We start from the raw sequence: 20,526 nt of genomic DNA, 5'->3' as shown, positions 1-20,526 counted from the left end.
GTCTCCCCAGATATTCCAGGCTTTAAATGTCACACCCTATTCTGTTCATCAAGCAACCTTTATAGTCTATAAAAGTTTTCAAGTTTTCTAAGTAGCTCCACCCAGTTGATAACAATTACCTCGTCAGGTAAATTACCCAGCATTTAGCATTTACATTTACCAATTGGTCTCTCCTGCTCAATTGACAATAAATCCCTAAAAGTTTGTCCAGTGTTAGATGGTGTATCTGACAATTCAGTGAAAGGAAATTGGTCAAATCCAACAGTAGACTGCCAAAAGAAAGAAAGAAATGTCTAATCACAAAAATACTACAACTAATTACAAATAGTGATTAGGTTCTAAAGAGATTATCTCCTAGGTAGATTTTGATAGAAATCTTGAACAGTTTGGTGGGGGGGAGATATCCTGATGATTGGGTAATAACAGAACATGACAGAAACACTAAAAATTTTCTGCACACACACACACACACACACACACACACACACACACACACACACACACACACATACTCTAACATTACAAGTCTAGTCAGAAGGAAATACACCAGAAAAGGAAGATAGAATTTTTAAAAATAATTTACAAGCGATGTTCTTTATTACTTTTTATCAGTTCTAAAATATCATCCTCCTTTAAAAAAATTTAAGATTAGAATGACAGACTATTTCCTTCACTGTTGTAAATACTGCAAATTTATCAGCGGAGCTAAGTATCAATATAATTTTTCCTTAAGCTCAAACACATAAGGGAGCACTAAAATAGATTATAAACCTCATTTGACCTGATTTTATAAAACGTCACTCTGGCTGTCTTCAGTCCTGTTCTGTCTCCAGGTAGATTTCCAGGGTAGGCTTGCGTCACTTGGTCCATCTATAATAGGTCGGATAGGGTAGTCTGTAGTAATTGCCAGGATACCACCTTCTGTTCTGCGCTGCTTGACTGGCGTTTGGCTCTACATTCCAAGAGTACCTCCTTTGTAAACAGTCCTCTCCGTGGGGACCAGGAGTAGGAATATGGCCTCTCTGGTAAATGTTTTGATTCTGTGAAAATTTTCTTAAACAAAACAAAAGTAATACACCATTATTAGTTTTAATAAATATATATAATAAGCTTTATAAAATTATACATAGATACTCTGGTTCTACTGTTTTCTACCTGTGTGATTTTAGCAGATAAAATTGCTTAATCTGGGCTTCCCTGGTGGCACAGTGGTTGAGAGTCTGCCTGCCGATGCAGGGGACACGTGTTCATGCCCCGGTCCGGGAAGATCCCACATGCCGCGGAGCAGCTGGGCCCGTGAGGGCCGCTGAGCCTGCGCGTCCAGAGCCTGTGCTCCGCAACGGGAGAGGCCACGACAGTGAGAGGCCCGCATACCGCAAAAAAAAAAAAAATTGCTTAATCTTTGGATTTCGTAGTTCTTTATAAAATAGAGCTAATAATACCTTCCATCTTCATGGATTGTTTTGAAGGTAAATTAAGATGATATACTTCAATTACCCACCACAATGCCTTGGCACACTGTAGGTTCCCAGAAGCCTTTCCACCTTTCCCTATAGAGATAAATGCCCATACTATTCTAATCAGATACATTCTCTCTAAGTGTGGCAGTGTTGACATGAAACAGAATAAGCTATTTATTTTTGAAACCAGGAACCTATTTTCACTTTATAAGTAAACACATATATAAATTAATTATAAAATGTAGAAATTCTAACCATGGCACATGCAGCAAATTTGGAAAATTAGAATTTAATTGTTTCAAAGGTAACATCAGTAAATCTAATATAATCATACAAAAGAAAATTTGGAGATCTGAGAAAAGTAAACACCTCCCAAAACCCCTCAATCCCACTTAATCTAAGTAAACTGGTTAATATTACTTTTGGTCTTTTTCCCCCTAGCATCTTTTTTTGACTGCTGAATCATAACCTATTATTTTCACTTATCGTAAGTAAGCTATCACTTTCAATGGCTTTATAAAATATCATAGTATGGATATAATAATTTACTTAGCTATTCTTCATCGTTAGAAATGCAAGCTGCTACCAATTTTTCCACTACTGTAAATAATGCTGGGATTAACATCCCAGAACATATACAACTGTATCCTAAGTACCTAGTCCAGAGTCTGATACATAGTAGGGAGTTTGAGGAATGTGCTGAGTGATTAAATGCATGTAGATTTTTCCATATTTTAAAGTATTTCTGTAACCTCATGGTGGAATTACCAGGTATGAACATTTTTATGGCTATTACAGTTATGTTTCGAAAGGGCTATACCATTTTTCAGTGCCCCTGGCAACACAAGCAACACCTTTTTGAAATGTTTACATCTGCTAAAAATGTCAAAACATCTTTTTGAAAACTGAAAGTTTACAATGTGCTAAAGTACTTTATTAACTCATGTAATAATCAACAACAATCCCAAGGTATATGTTATTAAAAATTTATTTATAATATTAGTAAAATTTCCATCTAATTGATAAGAAAATAGGAATTTAGAGATCTTACTCAAGATCACATACAGGGTGAACAGCAGAGCCAGGATGCAAACCCAGGTCCAGCCTTACAATCAATACACTGGACTACCTTGTCAAAAACTTGCTAAATTAATAGCAAAATGGCAAAAACTGTTGTTGTTTTAATTGTACTGAGGTTTTTCCTGTTTCCCAAGTAAAAGTATGTTTGTGATTTATGTGTTCAACCCCTTTGCAAGTTTCTCTACAGGAATTTTACCATTTTCCCTATAATTTGTATTTACTCTTTAAATAAAGCAAACTTCCTTATTCTGAAAACTATACCACTATTAATGCAGCCTAAGAATGTAAGATCCTTTCTGACACTCACATCAAATTATTGGCTTAAACTAAGTTTAAGAATCAATGAAAATTTCTAAGTCCTCTTCCCAACTGCCTCTAAAAACTCACCTATTCCCCCTCCTATACTTGACTTTCCACCCCTACATGCAAAATATGGAACAAACAATACCCCCTGGTTGACACTGATCAGCAAGAAAACACCAATTCTTCACATTATAATGTGTTTGCACTAATTTACAATATTAATTTCTATTTCAATTCTAGAAAAAGGGAAAGCAGAGATACCTTTCTGATTGCTGCAAATCTTGGGTCTGGGTATGGAAATGCCGAGATGTTGGGTAACCTGGGGTCTAATGTAGGTTATACTTCCTTGGTTAACAGACTTATTAGCTGTGTGAACTGGTTCCATCATATGCGCTGAGTCATCAAAACCACTTGTTCTGGATACACTGGAATCCCGATTCCTCAAACAGAATGTTTCCACAAAATGTTACTGGTCTGCAAATTCAGTAGCCAATTTAGTGACTATATTTTGGCCTGTGAAAATAACAATTCCATCCTCCCCCCATTCCTATTTGTTTAGGTTTCCTCGAGCAAGTAAACAAGCTACAAGAAGAAGGGACATGTGCAACTTAAATGATATAAAATAGATCTTCCTAACCACAAATTTCATATATAAAATGCAACTTACTTTCTGATGAGACCATTCTGAAGGTTTTCAATGTAGTTTTGTCTTTCTAAGCAATGTCCACAGCTCCTATTAAATACTGAGGAGCGGATGAACTGTTAGAAATAACTGTACAAAAAGCAAATCTTTCCCAGAGAAAGCAGATCAAAGCTGAAATCCAGGGACTTCCCTGGTGGCGCAGTGGTTAAGAATCCGCCTGCCAATGCAGGGGACAGGGGTTCGAGCCCTGGTCCGGGAAGATCTCACATGCCGCGGAGCAACTAAGCCCATGCGCCACAACTACTGAAGCCTGAGTGCCTAGAGCCCAAGCTACACAACGAGAAGCCACCGCAATGAGAGGCCCACGTACCACAACAAAGAGTAGCCCCTGCTCGTGGCAACTACAGAAAGCCCGCACAGCAACGAAGACCCAACGCAGCCAAAAATAAATAAATAAATAAAATAAATTTTAATAAGAAAAGAAAATGCTGAAATCCACTGACTAATTATTTAGGCTGTTATATCTCACTATTTCCAGATACATCCCTTTCAAAACTTTTGGTAAAAGGTTATCTTATGTCAGAACAAATGAATTACAAACTTTTCTCTTTTTCCAAAATTTGAGAAATTCCCCTACACTTCTACCTTCAAATTTTATAAAAAGGGAAAAGTAGTGACAACCCTTATACTTACATCCAATTGCATCATCTGGCCACATGCCTTCTACATCAACCAAATATCTAAAAAACAACAAAATTCGAGTCATTTGTAAATAAAAAGAAAAGAAAATCAAGGTTTTGCAAAAAAGGTCCAATTTTGCTTTATAAATATAGATATAAAAATCCTAAGAAAATATCAGCACATCTAATCAATAATTATTAAAGAATGATATATACCATGAATACAAAAAGGCTTTATTCCAAGGATGCAAGGATAACGCAACTTTAGAAAATCTATTAATATTTTCTATTAATATTAATATAGTTGTATTAATATTACACTAATACAACAATTTAATTAATAAATGAAAGAGAATAAAATACAGGACCAAACTGGCAGATGTTAAAAAGTTATCTGAGGGCTTCCCTGGTGGCACAGTGGTTGAGAGTCTGCCTGCCAATGCAGGGAACGCGGGTTCGTGCCCCGGTCCGGGAAGATCCCACATGCCACGGAGCGGCTGGGCCCGTGAGCCATGGCCGCTAGGCCTGCGCGTCCGGAGCCTGTGCTCCGCAACGGGAGAGGCCACAACAGTGAGAGGCCCGCGTACCAAAAAAAAAAAAAAAAAAGTTATCTGATAACATACAACAGTCAGTTTTGGTCAAAATGCTTTGTACACTCAAAACAGGAGACTTAATATGACACAGTATTCATCAAGAACCAACAAATAACAAAAGACAAATTAGGATAAATATTAACATCATATCTAAAAACCCTATCTAACCAACCATAGGAGCCAGAAACTTAGGAATCACCATCACTGACAGCTATTTCTCCCTCACCCTCATCCTCAACCCACCACCAGTGCTAACAATGATACTGCCTACATACCTCTAGAATCTGTCCACATCTTTCCACCAAAATGAACACCATAGCCTGGTCCAAGCCACCATTATGCCCAATTTCTACAAAAGTCTCCTATCTTGTTTCCTCGCTTCCACTCTTTCTCCCTGCAGTGTATTCTCCACTCGGTAGCAAAATGATAGGTTGAAAATGCAATTGGGTATGTTCCACACACTCACCTCAAAAAAAAAAGTTCAATGGTTTTCTATTACTCTTAAATTCTGAAACCTTAAACATAAGCCTGCACGATCGAGCTCCTGCCCACACTTGTAGCTCCATTATAATCACATGCTCCCCCAACAGCCCCACCTTCCTGGCCAGTTCCTCCAGCACAGCATATGCTTTCCTCTTATAGGGTCTTCTGCTATTCCTTATGCTCAGAAATCTGTCCCCAACGTCCCTATCTGGTTAATACCTACTCAACCTTCAGATATCAGCTGAAACATCCCTAAATAAACCTTCTCTAATCTCCATGATGAGATCAAATCCTCCCTAAAATATGCTCTCATGGTACCGTGTTCCTCTCCTTGGCACTTGTCAGAGTTGTAATTCTACATGCACAGTATGATTCTTGAATATCTATTCCCTCTCTGGACTGTTAGAATTCACAAAGGGGAGGTCAAGTCTCTTCACTCACGAAATTTCACAAGTCTTTTTACTAGCACCCAGCACAGTGCTTAAATATAACAGATGCTCAATAAGTATTTCCTGCATGAACAACCATAAATTGGTACAGAGTAGCAACATCCACAAAAAGCAAAAGGACATAAACTCTTTGATGCAGAAGTCCCATTCTGAGTGAAGTTAACTGAGACAAAGCATATATATTCAAAGATGTTCACACAGGAATGTCCATTACTTTGATGTTTTATAATATCAAAAACTTCTGACTTTTATATGTTCATCAGTGAGCAAAGGTACAATGCAGCCTTAAAAAAAATAAACAAATGGGACCTAATGAAACTTAAAAGCTTTTGCACAGCAAAGGAAACTATAAACAAGATGAAAACACAACCCTCAGAATGGGAGAAAATGTTTGCAAACGAATCAACAAAGGATTAATCTCCAAAATATATAAATAGGTCATGCAGCTCACTATTAAAAAAACAAACAACCCAATCAAAAAATGGGCAGAAGACCTAAATAGACATTTCTCCAAAAGGACATACAGATGGCCAAGAGGCACATGAAAAGCTGCTAAACATCACTAATTATTAAAGAAATGCAAATCAAAACTACAATGAGGCATCACCTCAGACAGGTTAGAGTAGGCATCATCAGAAAATCTACAAACAACAAATGCTGGATGGGGTGTGAGGAAAGGGAACCCTCTTGCACTGCTGGTGGGAATGTCAACTGATACAGCCACTATGGAGAACAGTATGGAGGTTCCTTAAAAAACTAAAAATAGAATTACCATATGACGCAGCAATCCCACTACTGGGCATATACCCAGAGAAAAGCATAATTCAAAAAGACATATGCACCCCAATGTTCACTGCAGCAGTATTCACAATAGCTGGGTCATGGAAGCAACCCAAATGCCCATTGACAGATGAATGGACAAAGAAGATGTGGTAAGTATATACAATGGAATATTACTCAGAGATAAAAAAGAACAAAATTGGGTCATTTGTAGAGACGTGGATAGACCTAGAGACTGTCATACAGAGTGAAGTAAGTCAGAAAGAGAAAAACAAATATTGTATATTAATGTATATATATGGAATCTAGAAAAATGGTACAGATGAACTGGTTTGCAAGGCAGAAATAGAGACACAGATGTAGAGAACAAACGTATGGACACCAAGAGGGGAGAGTGGGGCAGGGTGGGGGTCGGTAGTGGTGAGATCAATTGGAAGATTGGGATTGACATATATACACTAATATGTATAAAATAGATAACTAATAACCTGCTGTATAAAAAATAAATTTTTTAAATTCAAAAATAAATAAATTTTTAAAATTAATTAATTAATAATCATTTAAAAAAAAGAATGAGGTTGGAAGACTGTCAAAACAGCACACAGATCACACACTCAAGCCCCAGAAGATGGGGAAGTGCCTTAAGTACCCCACTTCGGATGACATCTCCCTGCCTCACAAGTCTCAGTCCGACTGGGCTAGCTTCGGCAAGGGGACGGAGCTGGATCAGGAGCCACTGCTGCCATATCTGGATCAAGTTCCAGTTTTGGTCTATCATACAACACCTAGCCAGACTCGCCTAGCAACTCAGCTGAGAGGAACAGAATAGGATAGCTCAAAAGAATAGGCCTCATACAGCATCAGCCTAAAGGAGTTTATGATCCTGGAAGAAATGGATCAGAAAAAAGGATCCGGGGGACTTCCCTGGTGGTGCACTGGCTAAAGACTCCACACTCCCAATGCAGGGGGCCCGGGTTCGTTCCCTGGTCATGGAACTAGATCCCACACGCATGCTGCAACTAAGAGTTTGCATGCCACAACTAAGGAGCCCACCGGCTGCAACTAAGACCCGGCGCAACCAAAAAAAAAAAAAATCAATAAATAAAATAAAACAAATATTAAAAAAAAAGATCCAGGAGTGTGTGATCTGTGTGATGGACTTTGTTTATGACAACCCAATTTGATTTCTGCTGTGTATGCAGGTCACCTGGGCTGTACAGATGACTGGCTGATGAGATCCTTCACGTGCCCCTCCTGCAAGGAGACAGTTGATGCAGCACTGCTTTTGTCCTACAAGACTAACTGAGCCAGTGTCTCTCACCTGACTTCAAGAGAACCATTATTTTTGGTGGTTTTGATCTTTTGTCGTTGAGCCCAAAGAGCCGGGGATTAGGAATTAAGATAATGCATGAAAGTTTCCTAATAATTCCTGAACGGCTGCAGATGTTGGGGAAAAGTACGTGATATTTTAGAAATTTAGGGGGAAACGTAAGATGCTATTTTTATGTAAAGCCTTCACCCAGTGTTTAAAAATATAATTGTATTTAGATCTTGTTATTGCTCCAGTACATAGGATTTGTGTAAAGTGTTACAGCAGCTATATATGTTTCAATTGTGTGTCGAAGATTAGGATAAAGATAGTGGTTGTTTTTCCTAAGTGAGATAACTTTCTTCTCCCCCCTACCCAAATTCTTTTCTGAAGTTGCTGGCATTTGGGTCAAGGTTTTATTTAAAGCTACATTTTATAACACTGGCACAAAAAAAAGTAGTTTTAAGCTTGTTTGCATAGTTATTTTTTTTTTAGAATAAACATAGAGCATTTATTTTTTACTTTATAGGAACTCCACAAGTTAAGGTCCCATTGTTCTTTTGCTGTGATTGTTGTTACTATTGATGTTGCTGTTTTCTGTCTTTGCTGGTTCTTTCTAATCTACCATTTGTCGTTATTGGCATATAATCATCTCATGGTCACAAAATGGCTGCTGTAAAACCAAGTATCATATTCTCACAAAACAAGGAGGAAGCAGAAAAAGAGTCCAAATGGTCATTTTCCTAATGCATATTTATCTTTTTTCAGAGAAAAATATCATTCTCGTAAGCACAATAACAGCCTTCCCCTGTTTACTTATTTGCCAAAACAGACTGATATGACCATTCATAAGACAATTCATGGCAAAGAGGGATATGATAATGATTGCCTCAGCCTAACAAGGATATATCCACCAAAGCTGAATGCTTCACTCCTCAAATAAATCAACACTTTTCTACATACAACACACAAGTCTCTTGAAGGGTTCTTCATAAGTGCATTAGGGAAGAATTTAGTATGTCATAAGCACTTAAGAATTTGACATTCAACTGTAGTAGTATCCATGTTGGTTAATTTTCTTATAAGCCCCATGATGAGTTTGAAAAAAACTGAAAGAATTAGAATATCAGGTTCTATTAAACTCTTACATGTATCTTGCTTAAGTTTTTGTTCATTAATTTATATCCAACTACATAAAGCAAATTTGGAGGAAAAAATAATAATAAATAAATAAGATTGAGGTCTCCAAATATTTTCATAGGAAGATGTGTACCATATAGTAAATTATAAACCAGAATGTCTAAATATTATACCATTAAATCACATGTACAGTCAGTTCTATATATCCAACGGTTCCATATCCTGCAGATATGGAAGGGCGACTATACTACACCATTTTACATACAGGACTTGAGCATCCGAGGATTTTGGTATCCATGGGGAGTCCTAAAACCAATCCCCTGCAGATACCAAGGGACAATTGTATATGCTTATATCTGCATTTTTAACGTCTGAAAAAGTATGTGCTAAATAATTACTGGTCTTAACCTCTGAGTAGGGGGCAAAATTGCCTTCCACTTCATACATTTCTCTGACTGCATGTTTTGCATTCAGCTTACATTAGCTTACGTTACTACTGTATACAGTACAATTTAAACAAGGTCTGCCTCCTGGGGTTGACAACTCACCTGCAGATGTGGTAGCCAGTCCTGTTTAAACCATGGGTACAGTGGACACCAATAAGCCTGTCTATAAAACAGTGAATATGGAATTAAGTAAGCAAAGTAGATACACTAAAAACAAGTAATACAATTTTCTGAATAGTAGCCTTTATTAGTTACCACAACACTACCACTATCCTGAAAAGGAAAAACTCTGAAGAAAAGAGTGTTTTTGCAGGAACGTACTATAAAGTCAAAATTCATTGTCTCTGGGAAATTTTGCATAGCCTCCAATCAGATGCAATAGTGTGGACTGGAGAATGCCCCAAAGGAACTGATTTGACTATAGAAAAAGGGAGTGGAAAAAAACCAGGCTATCAGAAGAACACAATTTGATTTTGAGTGAAACAAATGGAATGCCTTCACTTTTAATGCTCCATATTAAAAAGAACAAACAGTTTCTGAAGGGCTCTTGGGGTCCCAAAGCACTTCCATTCCTTCTCTCATTCACTGCTGCTCACACGTCATGGGTCTATGTGCCTGTGCAGTTCTTGGGTAAGTAACACCGTGCTTATTTCACAATGAAAAAGTACGGCTTGAGACGTAAGCCCAAGCTGCACAGCACGCAAACAGAAAAAAGACTAGAATCGAGTCTCAGATTTTTCCAAGTATGCCACAGTATTTCGTGGTCCAGCACTGGAAAAATTATATGAGAAAGTAAATAAAAAACAACAACATGTAGCTGATCTCTGCAAAAGGTATGTCTGTGACTAGGTGGTGTCTGGCATTCGTCATCTCCTGCCTGGATTACTGCCGCCCTACAATACAAGAACGATCTCTTCTATTTCAACTGATCCAGGCTTCCCTGGTGGCGCAGTGGTTGAGAGTCTCCCTGTCGATGTAGGTGACACGGGTTCATGCCCCGGTCCAGGAGGATCCCACATGCCACCGAGCGGCTGGGGCCATGAGCCATGGCCGCTGAGCCTGTGCATCCAGGAGAGAACACGGCAATGAGAGGCCTGTGTGCCACAAAAAAAAAAAAAAAAAAAAAAAAAGTCTATTTCAACTGCTCCTCCACATGGAAGATGTTATCTTTCTAAAATATAAACTTGGCTGGATTGCTCTGTTGCTTAAACATCTTCACTTAGCACAGAACAAAGCCCAAGTTTTTAGCATAGCATTGAACACTCTATATAAACAAATATCACTCTGTCTCTCCAACTGAATTATAAGTTCAAACTATGACTTACAAGGACCTACATCATCCACCTCCCTCCTTTCCCCTGCCACCCTCCCTGATCTTATTCTCTACTGCTCTGCCCTCACTCACTTACCCCTGTCCAGCCACACTGGCCTCCTTACTATTCCTCAAACATGCCAAGCACAGTCATGCCTCAGGGACTTTGCACCTACTATTCCTTCTGCTTCAGAACACACCCTCCCACCTCATCTGCACTCTCCTAGAACACACAATCCCACACCATCTCCTCTCTCCCAGATATCCAATGGCTTGTTTCTCACTCCAAGGCTCTGCTCAATCGACATCTTAATAGAGGGGACTTCCCTGATCACCTACCACATTCCCTCACCTCTTCATCTTCTTTTGTTATTCTCCAAAGCATTTACCACCAATTGACACTCCATATATTTACTTATTTATTCATCTCTCTCTCCCACTAGAATGTAAATTACGTAAGGGCAAGAACTTTGTTCTGTTCCTACTTCCTAGAAGAGTGCCTTCAATGTAGAAGGTATTATACAAATATTTGCTGAAAATGAATGTATGAATTCTCTGCCCTTTCACACTACCCTCTAGTCACACCAGAGGCTGCCCCTCCAGAGCACAAGTTCAAGCCCTGTGCCTTCTGTACCTGTCCCCAATACCTGGGCTGTCCTTTCCTCATTCCGGAAAAATCCTCTTCCCCAAAGCCCAGCTCAAATGCTGTCTCCTCAGTCAGGCCTTCCTCAATTTCTCCTCTATATTCCTGCTGCATTTGATTCTTCTATCATAATTAACCCACTTATAGTCACTACATGTTTCTCTTCCTAGATAACTGTAAGTTGCTACTGAACAAAGACTTCTACTCACTTCTGTATCCCCGTGCCCTAACAACAAACCTATAAGGCTCTCACTGTTTACTGAAACAATTTATTTTCTGAGTCTCTACCAATTCTAGGGAGTGGATAGTATAGTCTCCTCATTATCAGTGAGCCTGGCACCTGTGGGAGGGGCTTATACCACAGGAAGTCACCCATGGATCATAACTAAGGTTGTGAGACTGCAATGGCAGAGAGCATGGTGAAGTTAGCCCACTGCATGCAGAAGACCCACAGAGGAGTCAGCATATGCAATGGACTACACTTGGTATAACATGTGAACAATCAAGGTTTACAAACGTGTTCTCATGCACTTGTAAGGATCTACTAGCCCACGCGGAACAGACAGAACACACACAAAGGAGCCTGGAGGAAGTGAGTAGGCCGGCAGCTGCACCCTAACATCTTAAGAGGTAATATTTCTGTGACTACAGTTTACACGAATCAGATAATTTGCCTCCTTTCTAGACACCCTGGTTATCACACGCAAGGTCAAGTCTCTCAAATTTTAAAGCTAAAGTACAGGGAAGATCTGTGAATAGGGCTTAAGATATTTAAGAGCTAGTACCTGCATTAAGCAACCAGGTTATAGAATGAAAAGTTATCTTGAAATTCCAGTCTCTCCCTCTCTCTCTCACCTCCTATCCCCTATCTTCCCACCTCCATCTCTATTCCTTCTCCCCTACTCCCTGTTTTATGTATATATGTGCATCCTTTTATATATACACGGAATATTTACTGTCTGTTAGATTTATTTAATAAAGTGCACACTCCTCAGGCTAAATTTAGAAAGAGGACAAAATGAACACTTTCTCATGGGCGTCAGTGGTGTTCCAAAGACAAAAGATTCCTCAGGCTTAAAACATGACAAATACGATGTTCTTTCTGATAGCTAGATGCTAGAAATAGGCAAGTGGAACCTTAAATTCACATGCTATTAAGACCTACTATTAACAGAGTAGATCTTAAAGTGGAAACAAGAAAACATCAGCCTTTTAAGTTCTTCCTGTCTGAAGATAAGAATAAGAGGTGGGAGTGTTCTTCCTCACTTGCACCCGAAGTGTAAAAGCGGCAAAAATATCTTAAACACATATACGATGAGGAAGCCGCTCTTCTTGTCCACTCTGTTTTGTTTTGCTTCTACGGATCTGTCTCACTCCGAACCTTTGCTTTTTGTTTTCTCTTTTATATACGCTAAGACCCTGAGAGTCTTAACCTTTTCTTCCACCTCTCAACCAATAAATAGGACAGAAGAACATTTTTATGTTTTTATGTATTTTCCATTCAAATTTTTAAAAAAGAGGTAAGTAAGCTAGTTCAGTTGAGATTTCTCACAAAAATCACTTTCCAAACTAAACTAAATTGTTGTGACCATAAACAGGAAAAACACCGTACTCTATTAGCACCATCTGACATTTCCACCTTAATGTTACCAAACACAACAGGCCTAATATCAGAACTATTAAAAATGTTAAAAATCCCCAATCCCACTCAAAATGCATACCAAAGTTCAGGTAAAGGAAAAAAAAACAAAAACAACTCACCATTATCTTTATTTTCTTTCAGAAACCCTTTAACAGCACATTGGAATTTAAAAATGGTGTGATCATCTGGCACCAGATGCCCAATTGTACAAATTTTTAAATAAGGAATAATTTCTTGTAAGTCCTACAAGGCAAAACCATGAAAATATATATTATTTCCAAGCTGCTTCAAGATAATATGGAATGGGGTGAAACAGGTGGGGGTACAGATAAAACATGACAGCCATCAGTTGGTAAATAATAAAGCTGGATGATTTCATGGGTATACAAGGAACACTTACAGTATTTTAATACTTTTGTATATGCTTAAAATTTGTGATAATTGTTTAAAAACAAGACGACACTGTAGGAAACAGTCTGGCACTTTCTCAAAGGTTAAGCGTAGAGCTACCGTATGATCCAACAACTCTGCTACTACCTACGCTGCACATCTAACAGAACTGAAAGCAGGGATTTGAACACATATTTGTACACGAATGATCATAGCAGCATGATTCACAACACCTACAAGGTGGAAAAAACCCAAGTGTCAATCAACCGTTGAATAACAAACCATGGTATATACACACAATGGGATTTATCAAGCCAAAAAAGGAATGGCCTTTTGTTACGTGCCATGACATGGATGAACCTTGAAAACATGATGTCTAGTGCAATAAGCCAGACACAGAAGGACAAATACTGCAGATTCCACTTACACGAGGTACCTAGAATAGGCCAATTCACAGAGACAGAAAATGGAACAGAGGTGTCTAAGGGCCGGTGGGAGGGAAAATGGGGTTGTTACTGTTTGATGGTTACAGAGTTTTTGTTGAGCATGATGAAAAAGTTTTGGTTATAGACAGTGGTGATGGTTACACAACACTGTGACTGTAACTAATGCCATTGAACTGCATATTTATAAATGGTTGAAATAAATATAATTTATCTATATTTTACCACAATAAAAAAAAGAGAAATAACTGAGCTGAAATTTCAATTCTTCCTTTTCCGAGAGTCAGTTTCATCGCCTGTAAAATTAGTAATTGTAGTTGTCTATCCTCTGAGCTTAGTGCAGGGTAAGCACTCAGTAGGAGATATCAGTACTACTTCCACTTCAACAGCAAAGGATTGCTGTGAAGATTAACTAAGTCAATGCATATGAAAGAACTTTCTAAATGGCAAACTGCTATACAAATCTTAACGAACATGAGGTGTTACTGTCTCCCAAGGCCATGGAACAGGTCAGAAGAAGGATAATTCTTTTGCACTGGTATGTCCTACATGGGCCAAGAGGATACATGGGTTTTTGTATTATATCAGAAGATATTAGGGAAAGAAAGCATAAAACTTAGAGAACAATTGTCTTTTACTGTGATGCTTAAACATGCTCAGGCAACTGCTTAAAATAAGTGCTAAAGACATAATGGACATACCTTTCTTTCCTTTTAGGCTACTACTATTCTTAGTAAAAGTTTACTTCATTTTCAAAATATAGAACATGGAAGCTTATAGAATTTCTTAAGCATATCTAGAGCCTACTGACAAATATATAGTTCAATTCATATCTTTAATCTCATTTTGAAACAGCAATTACAAATGTGTATTTAAGGAAACCACTAGCTTCCCTTTTTGAACCCATGAAAGAGGGCCAGGATTCAACTTAGCATAAGATGATAACTACTGAATTACTATGAATTATTCCAGTATCAGAAAGAAGGTCATTTTCAATTATGGGTTCCATTTACCTCTGGCTTATAATAGCGGCGAGTATATGTTAAGTCAACAATCAGCCCAAGTTCTTCATTCTGCTCTTGCAGTTGTTAAAAAAGATCGAAGGGGGAAAATTATTCTTCTGGAGCAAGATTCTTTTCAAAACTCAGAAAAGAATCAGAAAGAATAAAATAAGAAAGCACATGTGTTTAAAATCCTTTACTGTATTATCCATTTATTCAAACCCTGTGATGCTAACATATGAGATTCAAAGTAAAGTTTCCTCCTCTGGAATTTACAAGCGATATTACAATCCTTTCTTCCAGAGAGATTAGATGGAAGAAAATAAGTTCACTTCTCTATATTTATTTCTATGTTTCTTTGTTTCATTTTGGTCTCCTAACCAGACTGTAAACTCCCAGAAGGCAGGGACCACATCAATTGTGCCTACCACTGTATTGCTGGCTCCAATCAGAGTGCCTGAAAATAGACACAAAAATAAATACTTCTTGAATATCTACATATAGGAAGGATGGCTTTCACTGCTAAATATTCTTTCATGTATTTGGCTTATACATGTACCCTGTTCCATTGATCTCTTTGGTTATTCAAGTGTCAGCAACACACACTTTTTTTAAAATTAGTAGACTAGTTTTAGAGCAGTTTGAGATTCACAGCAAAAGTGAGCAAAAAGTACACAGTTCCCACTTATACCCGCTCTCCTTCATCCCTCACAGCCTTCCCCATTATCAACATTCCATACCAGTGTGCTTCATTTGTTAGAATTCATGAACCAACACTGACATATCATTATCATTCAAAGTCCATAGTTTATTGCATTCATGGTACAAGTAACTGACTATTCTATATTTCTAGTATGGTCATCTCTAAACATTTACATACTGAGATACATATTACTTTCTTATAAATTACTTTATTCTTTATTTATAGTTAAGGCATTATATTGTTGTTGTTTTTTTCAATTAAGTACAGAATTAGGTTGTATTTATCTATGAATTCCATTTCTGGAGAGTAAAGGAGGTATTAAAAAGTATTTGCTATAAAAAGGGAAAATGGAGTACGACGGGGTTGAGAGCCAGGGCTCTATATGGTGAATTCAGATTTCTGGAAGAATACGGTATTAACTTTTGCTTACCTTTCTGAAAGGAACTTTGAAAGCAATGAAACGAGTCCCAGGCATCCGCTGTTCAACTGGGAGATAGTCCTTCCACCTGTTAATATATTTTTTGTTAGGAAAATTTTATGTTAGGCTGTCTCCCTGCATAGGATGGATGCGCATTGAAAATGGAAATCATATCCCTATATAGTAGGTCGTTCTTCTTTATGCTTTGCATTTTGCTGCTCCACTTATTCAACCCCACCTAATAATAACCTATACTTCCCTTGTTCCTGTTTTCCCATCTTGAAAACAGATAAAAGGCAACAAAACAATGCAAAGGTCTCAACAAATAAGGGATATCTAAAACCAGAGATGGCCAGAACTTCTGTATGCCTGATAAAACCTAGCCTGCTGTTGACTACTAAGGTATCATTAATACATGCGTGCTGACTGAAATAGCTCAAACTCAATTCTTCCACTTCACAGTTTATTTTCAGTCCTCATACAAAACCTGATGATAAAATTCCTTAATGCTAGGAATCACAGTGAAAAATAATATCTGAACTGACTTCTGTAAGATGAGTTAGAACTAAGGTTAATTCAGTGTAGCTGAAGCATAGAAAGTGAGGGCAAAAGTGGCGCAAGATTGGGCCAGAGCAGAAGAGAGGATTCTAGACCACGCAAAGTCTTAAAGGCCAACGGTTTGTTTTCTATTCTCAAAACAATGGTTTTGAGCTATGTTTATGGGCAATGTTCCAACTTGCTTTTAAGGTTTCTTGTGTGAAGAATGGATTGGAAGGAAACAAGATACATGGACACTAGTTAGGACCTAATTGCAACAGACAGGAAAGTTCAGTATTAGGATGTTGAGGAAGAGCTGACAGATTCAGAAGAAATTCAGGAGATAAACTGAAGCGGGCTTAATGGGGTATGAGATGGAGGAAAGGAAGGTCTTAGGGAACTAAAGCGTTTACTGCACATATGAGCAAAGTCTCAAAATTAATCATTTCATCGTACAGAGGTAGATCTCTCAAATGACATCAGTTAGGAAGCAACAGTATGCCCTTTATCATTCCAAGAGACAACACAAATCAACTGTTTCGATGGAAAATTCGGAGGTACCCGTGTGTTTTTTCACTCAAACTTAGTTCCAGTTCCTCTTACATTTTCTGTGCCAAATCAACACAGCTTGAAGAACTGAAGGGGATTCCATCCTGGTAATTAAGGAGGGTCCCCAACACTGACAGTCCCATCTTAAAAAGCAGTCACTCTGCATTTTACCCGAGGAGCAATGGCCAGAGCCTCCCTTTTAAAACGGTGGGGAGAAATCAGAACATCACACACTGTCCCTTTCAGCTACTGTGAACTGAGCTGCGAGACGACCAATACCCCCTAGCACAGCACGGATGGGCCAGCTCGCGGGAGCAACTGTGACAGGCGACAGCACAAGAGACGAAGCCAAGGCCCAGGGCTCTGAGCTCCACCGGCAACGCCCAGGGGCCAAGGCGTATTACCTTTCCAGGATGTGCTTTCCGCCCTTCCTCTTGGCCGACGGATGTCCAGAAAAGCCGCGACGCTGGCCCCAGCGCCCGCGGGCATGATGCCACTGGCTCATGTGACCCCCAAGATATCGTCCACCCAACGTCAAGAGTGCCAAAGTCGCCAACCCGGCGCCCCCGATGCCAGCACAAGGCCACGAAACATAGGCGCCTAGGCACAAGCCCACGCAGCTCGCAGACCTCCTTCTACTGCGCAATCACCATCGCCCGTCGAGATGATGTCATCACGTCGGCCTACTGAGATTCTTCATTAGTAAAGAGGATTCTGATGCCTGCAATTTCCCTCCTTAGCAGGAGGCTGGTAGCAGAGGTCCATTAGTTCGTGTGTGTACCCTTCAGAATTCCAATCATACGGGACATGGAAAGTTGTCCCACTCTCCCACTTTCTTGTGTGGTTCTTTCACATATTTCCCAAGTGCTTACATACACACCTGTATCTTGTATGTAAGTATTTGTGCGTAAGGGATATCCTGTATTTTATAGAAGAGCAACATACTGTACATAGTCTACAATCTGTCTTGGATAGTGATTTTCCCAGTCAATTTTTGCATACATCCATTCTATTCTCTTCAATAGCTGCGTAACATTACATAATTTACATGACCAGCCCAATATTGATGGACTTTTAGTTGTTTTCAGTTTGCGGTTTTTTGTTTGTTTTCTGGTTTTGTCCTCTGTTTCAGATAGGCTGCAATGTGAACCTCTTTACACATGTATATAACTATATATAAATTTCTAGACATACAAATTCTGGAATGAAAGAGATGCAAACTTAAAATATTGAAAGATTTTCGATCAATCTAATCTGCCTAATCAACCTTCAAAATTATTCTATCAACTTATACTCCACTCACAGTGAAACATTTATTGGGTTTCTATTATGTGCCTGGTATCATGCTGGAGGTTGACAGTATGGATTTACATTTTAGACAATTCCAAAAAATGCCTGAGAGAGGTAAAAGTGGAGCTCAAGTATAACATTTCCGCACAGTATCAAGCATATGGATCTGTACCTGTTAGAAAAACTATGAATCACGCCACAAGTGGAACAGCAAAGAACAGCATGTTCTACAGTAGTTCTAAGGGTATAATAGCATACTAATTTCCATTTTTATAATAACAAATGTTTTTGTCAGTTTTACTTTTTAGTTTCTAATTTCATTTTTATTAACATCTGTATTGAAGTATAATTGCTTTACAATGGTATGTTGGTTTCTGCTTTGTAACAAAGTGAATCAGTTATACATACACATATGTTCCCATATCTCTTCCCTCTTGCGTCTCCCTACCTCCCACCCTCCCTATCCCACCCCTCTAGGTGGTCACAAAGCACTGAGCTGGTCTCCCTGTGCTATGTGGCTACTTCCCACTAGCTATTTTACGTTTGGTAGTGTATATATGTCCATGCCACTCTCTCACTTTGTCACAGTTTACCCTTCCCCCTCCCCATATCCTCAAGTCTATGGTCCAGTACGTCTGTGTCTTTATTCCCGTCTTACCCCTAGGTTCTTCATGACCTTTTTTTTCCCCCTTAGATTCCATGTATATTTTTTTCCTTAGATTTGTGTTAGCAAATGGTGTTTGTTTTTCTCTTTCTGACTTACTTCACTCTGTATGACAGATTCTTGGTCCATCCACCTCACTACAAATAACTCAGTTTCGTTTCTTTTTATGGCTGAGGAATATTCCATTTTATATATGTGCCACATCTTCTTTATCCATTCATCTGTTAATGGACACTTAGGTTGCTTCCATGTCCTGGCTATTGTAAATAGAGCTGCAATGAACATTTTGGTACATGACCCGTTTTGAATTATTGGGTTTCTAAGGGTATACGCCCAGTAGTGGGATTGCTGGATCGTATGGGTGTTCTGTTTGTAGTTTTTTAAGGAACCTCCATACTGTTCTCCATAGTGGCTGTAGCAATTTACATTCCCACCAAAAGTGCAAGAGTGTTCCCTTTTCTCCACACCCTCTACAGCATTTATTGTTTCTAGATTTTTTGATGATGGCCATTCTGACCGGTGTGAGTTGATTTCTCATTGTAGTGTTGATTTGCATTTCTCTAATGATTAATGATGTTGAGCATTCTTTCATGTGTTTGTTGGCAATCCGTGTATCTTCTTTGGAGAAATGACTATTTAGGTCTTCTGCCCACTTATGGATTGGTTTGTTTATTTGGTTTTTTTTTTTTACATCTTTATTAGAGTATAATTGCTTTACAATGGTGTGTTAGTTTCTGCTTTATAACAAAGGAATCAGTTATACTTATATATATGTTCCCATATCTCTTCCCTCTTGCGTCTCCATCCCTCCCACCCTCCATATCCCACCCCTCTAGGTGGCCACAAACCACTTAGCTGATCTCTCTGTGCGATGCGGCTACTTTCCACTAGCTATCTATTTTACGTTTGGTGGTGTATATATGTCCATGGCACTCTCTCACTTTGTCACAGCTTATACTTCCCCCTCCCCACATCCTCAAGTCTATGGTCCAGTACGTCTGTGTCTTTATTCCCGTCTTACCCCTAGGTTCTTCATGATTTTTTTTTTTTTTTAGATTCTATATATATGTGTTAGCATACAGTATTTGTTTTTCTGTTTCTGACTTACTTCACTCTGTATGACAGACTCTTGGTCCATCCACCTCACTACAAATAACTCAGTTTCGTTTCTTTTTATGGCTGAGGAATATTCCATTGTATACCTGTGCCACATCTTCTTTATCCATTCACCTGTTTATGGCCACTTAGGTTCCTTCCATGTCCTGGCTATTGTAAATAAAACTGCATTGAACATTTTGGTACATGAGTCTTTTTGAATGATTGGTTTATCAGGGTATATGCCCAGTAGTGGGATTGCTGGGTCGTATGGTCGTTCTATTTGTAGTTGTTTTTTTTTTTAACATCTTTATTGGGGTATAATTGCTTTACAATGGTGTGTTAGTTTCTGCTTTATAACAAAGTGAATCAGCTATACATACACATATGTTCCCATATCTCTTCCCTCTTGCGTCTCCCTCCCTCCCACCCTCCCTATCCCACCCCTCCAGGCGGTCACAGAGCACTGAGCC

At 38.8% G+C, this 20,526-nt stretch overlaps 1 protein-coding gene across 3 annotated transcripts; it reads right to left on the bottom strand.

Annotated features, from left to right (window-relative positions):
• Window positions 1-560: 560 nt before the first annotated feature.
• On the bottom strand, window positions 561-19,478 carry LOC101285966 (RNA/RNP complex-1-interacting phosphatase-like). 3 transcript variants are annotated; one of them, XM_033401627.2, is made up of 8 exons: window positions 17,409-19,478; window positions 15,931-16,006; window positions 13,083-13,206; window positions 9,469-9,529; window positions 4,180-4,226; window positions 3,511-3,586; window positions 3,105-3,283; window positions 561-1,053 (listed from the first exon to the last, which is right to left on the bottom strand). In XM_033401627.2, the coding sequence occupies exons 1-8, from the start codon at window positions 17,507-17,509 to the stop codon at window positions 953-955; spliced, it is 765 nt and encodes a 254-aa protein (XP_033257518.1). In that variant the 5' UTR covers window positions 17,510-19,478; the 3' UTR covers window positions 561-952. The 3 variants fall into 3 exon arrangements, with proteins under 3 accessions (XP_033257518.1, XP_033257519.1, XP_033257520.1); XM_033401628.2 differs by lacking the exon at window positions 3,105-3,283; XM_033401629.2 differs by lacking the exon at window positions 561-1,053 and having other exon boundaries at window positions 3,111-3,317.
• Window positions 19,479-20,526: the final 1,048 nt, after the last annotated feature.

This window comes from Orcinus orca, chromosome 13, assembly GCF_937001465.1.
Source record: "Orcinus orca chromosome 13, mOrcOrc1.1, whole genome shotgun sequence".
NCBI classification, from domain to species: domain Eukaryota; kingdom Metazoa; phylum Chordata; class Mammalia; order Artiodactyla; family Delphinidae; genus Orcinus; species Orcinus orca.
This window is presented reverse-complemented; position numbering and strand designations above follow the sequence as displayed.

Excerpts from the sequence above, each read along its gene's own strand:
- LOC101285966 (XM_033401627.2), bottom strand. The coding sequence starts at position 17,509 with ATGAGCCAGTGGCATCATGCCCGCGGGCGCTGGGGCCAGCGTCGCGGC. Across the intron at positions 13,207-15,930 it reads TCAAAGTTCCTTTCAGAAAG|GACTTACAAGAAATTATTCC; the intron begins GTAAGCAAAAGT and ends TTTGCCTTGTAG. Across the intron at positions 4,227-9,468 it reads ACTGGCTACCACATCTGCAG|ATATTTGGTTGATGTAGAAG; the intron begins GTGAGTTGTCAA and ends GTTGTTTTTTAG.